Below are 9,920 nucleotides of genomic sequence, written 5' to 3'. Positions count from 1 at the left end.
AAAATAAGTGTTCTAAATTCTTTATTAAGTAGTAATAATGGATGCAGAGCAACAATCTTATTTCTCAAATTAAATTCTTAAATTGTTTACAATCTGTTGAACATTATTATTTTTATTGTCTGTAAATAAGTAATTTTGATTTCTACTGTAGCATAAAATGTGGCGGCACATATTTGAACACTCACATGTTTTTGGAATATAAATGCTAAACATCATTCTTCTTGCGACATCTTAGATAAATTACGGAATCATAATCAACCAGGTCACAAGATTTTTTGCTAGGCAATACATTCACTTTTTCAATGACAAAACCAGCATTATTTACTGTCTGTTTTACAAAATCTTCATCGACAGGTAAGACGAAGAACTTGTGATCATCAATTATATAAAATGTCATATTTATGGGTGAAAATAGTAACAGGCTCCCCCCGATTTTAAGTCGGGATGTCATTTTTTTCAGGTTTCTCTGGTAGGTGTCTTTGTCTTTGCTGATAACATTCAGTAGGTATAGACTAAGAATGCAGTCTGCTTGGGGTAAATCGACAGGGACTTGATCGTCGTTAGAAATATCCCATTGTATTACTCCTTTAATTGCTTGTCTTGCTTTGTCTTCCTTCATGTGCCATGCTTCTCTGCAATGGGAAGAACACAGATATTACAATTATATTATTCATAGAGGAATCGCCTTTCATACCTTGAATCATGGGCGTCCGCAGGAATTTTTCCAGGTGGGCATAATTGTAATGACATCCATGCTTGGTCCTTTTTTTAAAGTATCATAAAAGGGAAGGGGCGTAGTCATCATCACATAAAGCCAGGGTGAATAGCGTTTTCACAACTATGGTGTCAGGAATACATGTTTGTACACCATAACAACTTTATCTAAATGAAAATGCTATGATGCCAGGAAGACCCTGGGTGCTCTCTTTCCTTTAAGGGGTTAAACCTCTCTCAAATGGTTTAACCCCAAAGGCTTCCTCCAGCTCCAGATTGCTTTGTATTTCAACCTATTATTGTTTTTATTAAACCTGGTTACTGTTTTTATTGTTTGACTATATAGCACTAACTAACATGTATTCTTGACATTATAGTGTTAACCTAACTATTTATGTCCCAGTCCTCTGTTAGAGGTCATTGAAAAGGTCATTTTACTCACCTTTTCTCAGAGGCTGTGCCATGCAGAGCACGGAGATGCTGAATGTCGGTAACTAGGAAGGACCTTTTGTGTCTGTCTGAGCGACTGTCACTAGAGGTGTAATTAGTCAGTAACGTAACCACTGCCTTTTTTCTGAAAATGAAAAAGCCTGCAGTGACATGCTGTAGACACCAGAGCCACTATATTAAGCTGTAGTGGTTGTGGTGACTATAGTGTCCCTTAACATTTTATAGTTCCATAATCATCTGTGCCTTTTATTTATTTATTATAAACAAGATATCTGGGTACAGCATTTATAAGTTGATGTGGTAAAGAGATGGTTACGGTCATTAATAGAATGATGTGATGTAACAGTGATCAAATATTGTCTAAATCATACATTACCTGCCTCCTTCTAACTTATGATGAACCTTCGCCCCATATGAGAAGTTAACAGCGTCTTGTTTATTTTGTCGCCATTTCTCAAATTCATTGATGTTTCTCTCATTAACTTCTACCACATATATATCTTTGAATCCATTGCAAACTGGTATAAGATGGCTTGCTGTGGCTCCAACACTAAAATCAATCAATGTTTCTCCCTTCACGACTCCTGTAAACAATATAAGACAAGAGCTGTATGTTAACATTTTACACAATGCTTCTCACAGTTAACCCCTTAAGGATGGAAGCAACTGTGCACGTTCTGATCAAAACACAATAAAAAACCAAACTATAATTTGAGCGCTATGTCTGTTCAACCACAATTCACCTCTTTCAAATGAAGTGCACTCACACTTATTATATATAATTTGTTCAGGAGAAACAGGGCTTTGATTTTACTATAAATATTTATATATGAAACATAATTTTATAAGAATAAAAACTAAAAAAGTGTGAGAAATTAAGAAATTATGTTATTTTCTTAGTTCTGCATGGCATTTTAACTGGGAATGTCATAATACTGCTAGTTTTTACTGCAAAAAATTACACATATTTGTACTCAGCAACGTCTCATGAGTACAACAGTACCCCCCTTCCATACAGGGTTTATGGTGTTTTGGGAAGTTACAGGGTCAAATATAGGGCTTTCCTCTTTACACATTGAATTTTGCCAGATTGGTTATGTTGCCTTTGAGACCGTATGGCAGTCCAGGAATGAAAATTACCCCCAATATGGCATACCATTTGGAAAATTACACAATCCAGGGTATTCAAAATGGGGTTTGTCTAGTCTTTATGAGTAGCCACTTAGTCACAAACACTGGACAAAATTAGCATTTAGATTTTCTTTTGCGTTTTTTCACAAATGAACTGCAGTTTTACAGATGATATCATCAGCATTATATGTTTTAGTGCTCTAAGACACTCATATTTGTCTTCAACAATGTCTCACGAGTACAACAGTACCCCACATTTACAAGTTTTATGGTGTTTTGGAAAGTTACAGAGTCAAATATAAGACTTGCCCATATCTGTTTTTGCACATTGAAATTTGGCAGATTGGTTATGTTGCCTTTGAGGCCGTACAGCTGCCCAGGAATATGAATTACCCCCATCACAGCATATCATTTGAAAAAGTAGACAACCCAGGGTATCCAAAAATGGTGTATGTCCTTTCTTTTTTAGTAGCCACTGTCACAATCCTGGTTACTGCATTGTTGACATCATAATTGTGATGCATTTTACTGCTTTACAACACTTAGTGAAGTCTGACAAGTAAAACAGTAACCCCCATCTACAGGTTTTATGGTGTTTTGCAAAGTTACAAGGTTAAATATAGGACTTGCAAATGAAATTCTCTGGACTTTCTGCCTGGGTTGTCAGGCAGTCTCTCAAATTGTAATTCCTAAAATGACACAATTATGACAAAAGATTACATAAATATACACATAGAATATATGTGTGTATATATAGTTCCTAGCTAATCATGGCAGCATATACAAATGGGTCAACCCTGCCCCTTACAGCCGATAGGAGAGGAAAAACACCAAAGACTTTAAAAGGAGTCTCCATTCCTAAGGTCCTCAGTCTTTTTCCTATCCTACAGCCCTTAGTATGGGAGCATTTTGATCACTTTACTTATGGACATACATATATATATATATAAATATATTTAGTCGGGGCAGTATCACCGTGATGATAAGGTAACATAGCATAATATAACCAATAAACATTTTCAAATGACACCAGTCGGTTGTGGTGTGCCAGAACCGACAAAGCAGTAGGCCTGTAATAAAAGAGGTCCCACCTTAGAGGGTGATGTGAATAGAGGGAGTGGTGGGAGGGGTGACTCGCCAGACCATCAACGGTAAGGTAGGAGAGGATTGGCAGCCCTTTTAAAGGGATTCAAGCCCCTCCCACAACTACAGGCCAAGGCCTTAAATTTGTAGTTGGGGCAATATAGCCGCGATGATAAGGTAACATAGCATATTATAACCAATAAACATATTCAAATGACACCAGTCGGTTGTGGTGTGCCGGAACCCCAACAAAGCAGTAGGCCTGTAATAAAAGAGCGCAGAAAGAAGTATACCATACCATGGGCGTCCGCAGGAATTTTTCCGGGGGGGGCACAATTGTAATGACATCCATGCTTGGTCCCTTTTGACAGTGTCATGAAAGGGAAGTGGCATAGTCATTATCACATAAAGCCAGGGTGAATAGCGTTATCACAACTATGGTGTCAGGAATACATGTTTGTATTCCTGACACTATAGTGTTCCTTTAAGCAAATTAAAGGAATATTCTGGTAACCATAACAACTTCATCTAAATTAAAATGCTATGATGCCAGGAAGCCTCTGGGTGCTCTTAAATCGCTCTCAAATGGTTTATCCCCAAAGGCTTCTTCCAGCTCCAGATCTCCAGGTTGCCCAGTGGTATTCGGCGTCTGAAACGGAGTGTCAGGAAGTGCAGATTGAAGTCAGGCATGGGTGCCACAGATTGGCTAGAGTGGTCAGTTGACGCTCTAAGCCAATCGCTAGTTCCTGGTTAATAAAAATGTTTTTTCTCTTTATTAATGGGGAGCTACTGATTGGTTAGAGTGCCAGCTGACCGCTCTAGCCAATCAGCAACACCCCTACACAGCGGCACTCTGTACTTCCTGACTTTCAGTAAATAAAAGTGAAACCATTAACACTGATATTTTTTTTTACCTGGGATGATGAGAAGGTCCAAAGATTCCCTGCCAGGCCCAGGTACCAAAGCCTTATGATGTGGTGTCTAGAATAAAGTGGAGGGTTCACTTCACTTGTCCTTCCTGCTCCAATGTCCTTTTCTTCTCCTTCATTTGACACAGTCTTCGGACACTGTCTTCTCTCCTCCTTGGCTCCTTCTGCTCTTTCACCTTTCTGCTACTTTCTGCTTATATTGCTCCCCCTTCTGCTCCTTTCTCTTTCTGATCCCTTTCTGCTCCTTGCTGACCCTTTCAGCTCCTTGCTACACTTGTCTGCTCCTCCTCCTACTTTACCTTTGTGCTCCTTCTGATTCTTTCTGCTCCTTTACCTTTGTGCTCCTTCTGTCCCTTTCTGCTCTTTGCAGACCCTTCCTGCTCCTTGCAGACCTTTCCTTCTAATTTCTGCTCCATCTCCTACTTTATGTTTGTGCTCCTTCTGCCTCTTCCAGCTCATTGCTGACCCTTCCTGCTCATTTCTGTTCCTTCTCCTACTTTACCTTTGTGCTCCTTCTGTCCCTTCCTGTAGACTGCCTCCCCCCCATCCCTCACTTACCTGATCTATAGGCTGCCTCCCCCCCCCATCCCTCACTTACCTGATCTTTAGGTGGATCCCACCATGCCTTTATTCTGTGGTACTTTTATTCTGTGATGCCTTTAAACTGTGGTTCCTTATGCAGTCATACCTTGTGCTGTGGTGCTTTTATGCTGTGGCGCCTTTATCTAGAGGTGCCTTTAAACTTTGGTGACCTTGTTTCCTTTAAATCACCTTGAAAGCACTTTTACTGTATTCCTTATGCTTCGCCTGAGTACCGTTGATTTTGTTCCTGGGTCCATGGGTGTTCAGGGGCCATGTAGGCTGCAGACCAAGCTCTCCTCTTGGTCTCTAACCGGCAAATGCGTGTGGAAGACACCAGCGCATGTGCAGTTTGTGCCATAAAGGGACCAATGCCGATGACTTTATGGGAAAACAAGTCACGGGAGCCATCTAGGATAAGGGCACTTGCCAGAAAGTATGGAAAATTACAGTAAACATCCCAAACATATTTGGAAGGTATTTACAGGTTCTCCAGACTTGGGTAAATGCTGTTTTTTTTTTAAAGCCAGCTTTAAATATGTTTGACTGTTTTCTTTGAAATAGAATTTGACAGTGCTTTTTGTACAAAGTATTTCAGAGGTCTTTTTTTTCAGACATGTACCTGCCCTGTATAGTTTGCTAATGCTTTTCGGGCCATGATACTCTCATCATCATCAATATTTCACAATATCTTAATGATTTCCCTAGGTATTCAGAGGTCTTAGAGGTAAGAAAAAGAGGACAAACTTTACACTGTGGAGGAAGGTACTTCCACACTCTGTACTACACCTCCTAAAGTTGATTTACCAATTTCCAGGGTAGCCCGTGGGACAATGTTACCGCTTGACAACTCATCTTTTTTACCCAATCCTATAGATCAAAAATTGGATGCAAACTTGTCCAAATGTATACACCTGCTGGTGCAGGATGTCATCCAGCTGTAGCTTTCACTACTGTCTCTAGAGCCATGAAAAGTGTGGTTAAAGATCTAAATGCTGACGTGGAAAGAGATATTAAGAGCCAATATTCAAGATGCAGTCTGGAATCTTCAGGTGACAAATTACTTCTTCAGAAGCTTCCCTAGATGTAACCAGGATATTCTCTTGAATATAGGGCTTTATCTGTAGCAGCTAGGAGAGCATTATGGCTCAGTTTCTAGGATGATGACTCATCCCCAAGTCTGCCCTCTACACCATTCTATTTGAAGGAGAGCTGATCTTTGGGAAAGCTTTGGATGAATCCATTAAAAAGGTGACTGAGGGTTACAAGGTGTTTCTACCTCAGGATAGAAGATCCAAGAAGCCTGGCTTCTCATGGTCAGACAGGAGAACCTCTAGTGATCAGTATTTCCGAGATACATGAAGTTACCAACCCTGCAGGAAATACTCCATAGGAAGCTCATGACACGTAGTCAACATGCTTTTTAGGGATCTAATCGATCTATGAGTCATTTCACGCTTCAGCAATGGACTTGTGGCTCTCCCCCAGTAGTAGGAACCTGACTTTCTCTGATCAGAGATACCTGGGCTTGTCACACTCTGGACACTTGGGTGGTATCCCTAGTGCATATGGTATACAGGCTGGAGTTTCTTCAAAGAACAACAAGGAACATTTTTCTGTCTACCCAAATTCAGACAGATCAGTCAAAAGATATAGCACTGAAGGAATATGCAAGAAACCTTCTAGACGAAGAGGTGATTGCTCAGGTCCCATAACAGGAGCGGTTACAGGGTAGAGTAGTGTAAAAAGTAGAGGCACATAGAAGCACTCTGCTGTGATGCAGCATGCTAGTTCATGTCTGACAGGGATATTCACTTAAGTGAAAATGGTCAGGAATTAAAACTAATGACAAAATTAATTTCACATTTAAAAAAAAATACAAAATAGTTAAACTGGAAAAATGATCCAAGTCAGCTATGCTTCCGTTTTGGCTATTTTGGCATTAAAGTTAAAATCCACTTTGAATTCTCTGACATGACATGTCTCATTTTAGCAAATAATCCCGTAGCTATATATCTTTGCATGTTGAATCTCAAACACATTTACACAAATAAAACATTACAATGTATCTAGATCTAATATATGACAATGTGTCATGAATAAATGAATGGAAAACATAACTGAACATGTGTAATTAAAGAATTGGCTGACACTTTAGCCCAGCTCCTTATTCATGTCAACATAGCATGTTGAATTGGTTTTACTCTTTTGCTTAACCACACGCCTAGAATCTATTTATCACATGCCTAGACATACCTATCTAGTTTGTTTTCTACTCACACGTATTAGCATACTCTTTTTATTTCCTTTTATTTCTCTAAGTTTCATATAGTGTTTTGCAATCTTACTGAGAGGTTTAAACTTGCAGTGGAAGATATACAGTTAAAAGTATGTCACCCCACCTAACTTGCTATTCATGCCCAATCTCGACTATCTCATACCATGTCTAGTACTTTGCTTGCAATTGACAGCTGTATGGTTCCTGAACACTCAGACATGATTACTTAACACTACTATTGTTTTACATTCTAAAAATGTGCTGTCCTATCACAATGCTACAACATGATACATCACTTATTGTTTATGCCTTTATGTTCTATGTCTTCTTATGTCAATTGTTGTCTTTGTAATTGCTGTTATGGCGTTACAAGATACGTGGTACTCTCAGCACAATAAAATAAACATTAGGAAAAAAGAAAATGTGTAACTAAAAAAAATTCTACCCATTCTTACTCCGTTTGGTGTCATTGATATGTTGTCTTCACTAAATATTCCAATGTAAAAATATAATTGAAATTTAAAAAAAATATGAGTAAATAAGGAAAAACAACAAAAAATTAAAATATATGAATAGAATTGTATTTTTATAATATATATATTATAGCACCTCTCCAATTAATTAAACAGTACTTTTGGATGGCCTGAAATTTAAGATCTGTGGGGTTGCTTTTTTGGATATAATTTGAAATGTAAGGAAACATTGTCAATTTTTAATATTATGCATATGTTCTCCAATGCGCATGTGTAGGAGATGTTTAGTCCTACATATCCTACATATCCTATCTATCCAAGGTGACAAGAATAAGATAAAAGATATACCACATTTTTAGAAAATCAGGTTAAACCATCTTTTATTGTATATTCTATCTTATGTCTTGTGAGTCAATAAAAGAGGTTAAATGTCACAATCCAAAAAAACCTCTTTATATAAGAAAGTATGTTTTATATCTTCTTTAATATGTTTGTTTTAAAAAGTTTTCTCTTTTAATTTGGGGCTTCTCTATACATAATTGTGGATTGTTCTGGTAAAACAAAACTGTGCCTCCATCCTTAAGTGAATAATAATAAATATATAAATATATACAGACCTTGTATAAAGTCAAATTGGTAAAAGATATTCTCTTTTCAATAATGGTAATGTAACTTGAACTCAGATGAGCTATGGGAAAACCCCCAATCCACCTCTTCCCCTCTGCAGAGAGTACAAGATGTATATTTTGTATGTTTTTGTCTTTGTTTGTTGTGGTATGATGATGTCCTATTTGTTTTTTATTATATCAGTATGATGTTAAGAGATAATGTGATCAAAGTTTTGCATATGTTGTAAAATGCTGTATAAAAGAGAATAGCAATAAAAATTTAATATTTAAAAATATATATTTATATACAGACCTGAATCAATATCTTTATGTATTTCTTCCATTGGAAATTCCAAGCTTTCTTTTATTAATGGGAAACTATCGTCACAAAAGTAAACTTCAACTAATTTTTTTGCCGGGAATGCCTTATCATGATAATCCTTGTGGGCGGTGGAACTCATGTTGAATAGCCGAGGTGCTGTGATCAGTTCTGCTTCATCTACCTGATGAAATGATTCCTTATATATATTTAATATGTATGTAAAATAAAACACATCCAGGATGCAAACCACATTGGATGATGTGCATGTGATAAACAATTATATACCGCGTGTGTCAAGTGATGTTTTTACAAAAATATTGTAATTAATCCGGTGATTCAATAATAAGAGTTCTGCCCTCAGGGTTCCTTAGTGCAGCCTAAGTGCTGGCTTATGAAATAAAATATTTATAGATGGTTATATGTGGGATATGGATCAGGCCATTTTTGGTAGAACAAAGCAGACTGTGTTAGACACTCATTGTGAAAAGAGCCCATTTGTGAGAAATAAAATATACTGGATTATTATCTGAGCTTTTAAATCATTGCCATTCTTTAAAATTGGCCAAAACTTTGTTAGTATTCTTTTTCTCTGTCGACTATTTTGAGTAAAATCACAAATAAAAGATATTTTGTGTCATAATTTACTACTCTTAGTTTTTACTGTAAAGGTGACTCCCTACTTTTATACCTTACTTAATTGATTGTTGTTTTCAAATGTATTTCATCATAGCCCCTTTCTATGAAACTTTGTTTAACTATTTTAGCCTGCATATCGAAAGACCCTAAATTTGTGCAGTTTCTTTGAAGTCTTAAAGAATTCGATTTTGGTAACTATCAAGTTGAATGTAGTTATTTACATCGACCGATTTAAAATAGGTTTTGGTTTTAATTGTGCCCTCTGCGATGTCAATATACAATCTAAAACGTTTACTGTCTGGTCACTAAAATTAGCAGTAAACCTGATGACCCACTGGTTGGAATCTAAATAATCTAGAAAAAAATTGTGTGAAGTACCCGTCCAAACAAAAAAATAAATTGTCTAAATATCTCTAATATGAAATCAAATTTTGCACCCAGTCATGTCCCTGGAAAATAAACTTTGACTCCCAATAAGCCATAAATAAAATGGTAAAGCTGGCTGAAAATCTGGTTCCCATTGCAATGCCTCTTGTTTGAAGATAAAATAGTTATTCATTAAAATGAGTAAAATATCCTATATAATAAAATCTATTTGGTCTTTTGTTTATCTTCCTGACTCTTTAAGAAAAAATGGGTAGGTTCATATCTTAATTCATGACAAATTATAGTGTACAGGGAATCTACATCAGTGATGACTAAAAAAAGATCTGATTC

The 9,920-nt window shown here is 37.0% G+C and overlaps 1 protein-coding gene across 1 annotated transcript; it reads right to left on the bottom strand.

Moving 5' to 3' along the window:
* Positions 1-205: 205 nt before the first annotated feature.
* LOC134577027 (indolethylamine N-methyltransferase-like) lies at positions 206-8,706 on the bottom strand. The gene is made up of 5 exons (XM_063435672.1): positions 8,559-8,706; positions 5,694-5,756; positions 1,541-1,748; positions 1,157-1,288; positions 206-632 (listed from the first exon to the last, which is right to left on the bottom strand). Exons 1-5 carry the CDS (start codon positions 8,704-8,706, stop codon positions 206-208), a joined length of 978 nt encoding a protein of 325 aa, XP_063291742.1.
* Between the last annotated feature and the right edge of the window lie 1,214 nt (positions 8,707-9,920).

Source organism: Pelobates fuscus, chromosome 11, assembly GCF_036172605.1.
Source record: "Pelobates fuscus isolate aPelFus1 chromosome 11, aPelFus1.pri, whole genome shotgun sequence".
Lineage (NCBI taxonomy): Eukaryota > Metazoa > Chordata > Amphibia > Anura > Pelobatidae > Pelobates > Pelobates fuscus.
Note: the sequence above shows the minus strand (reverse complement) of the source record. Positions and strands in the feature narration are given on the sequence as shown.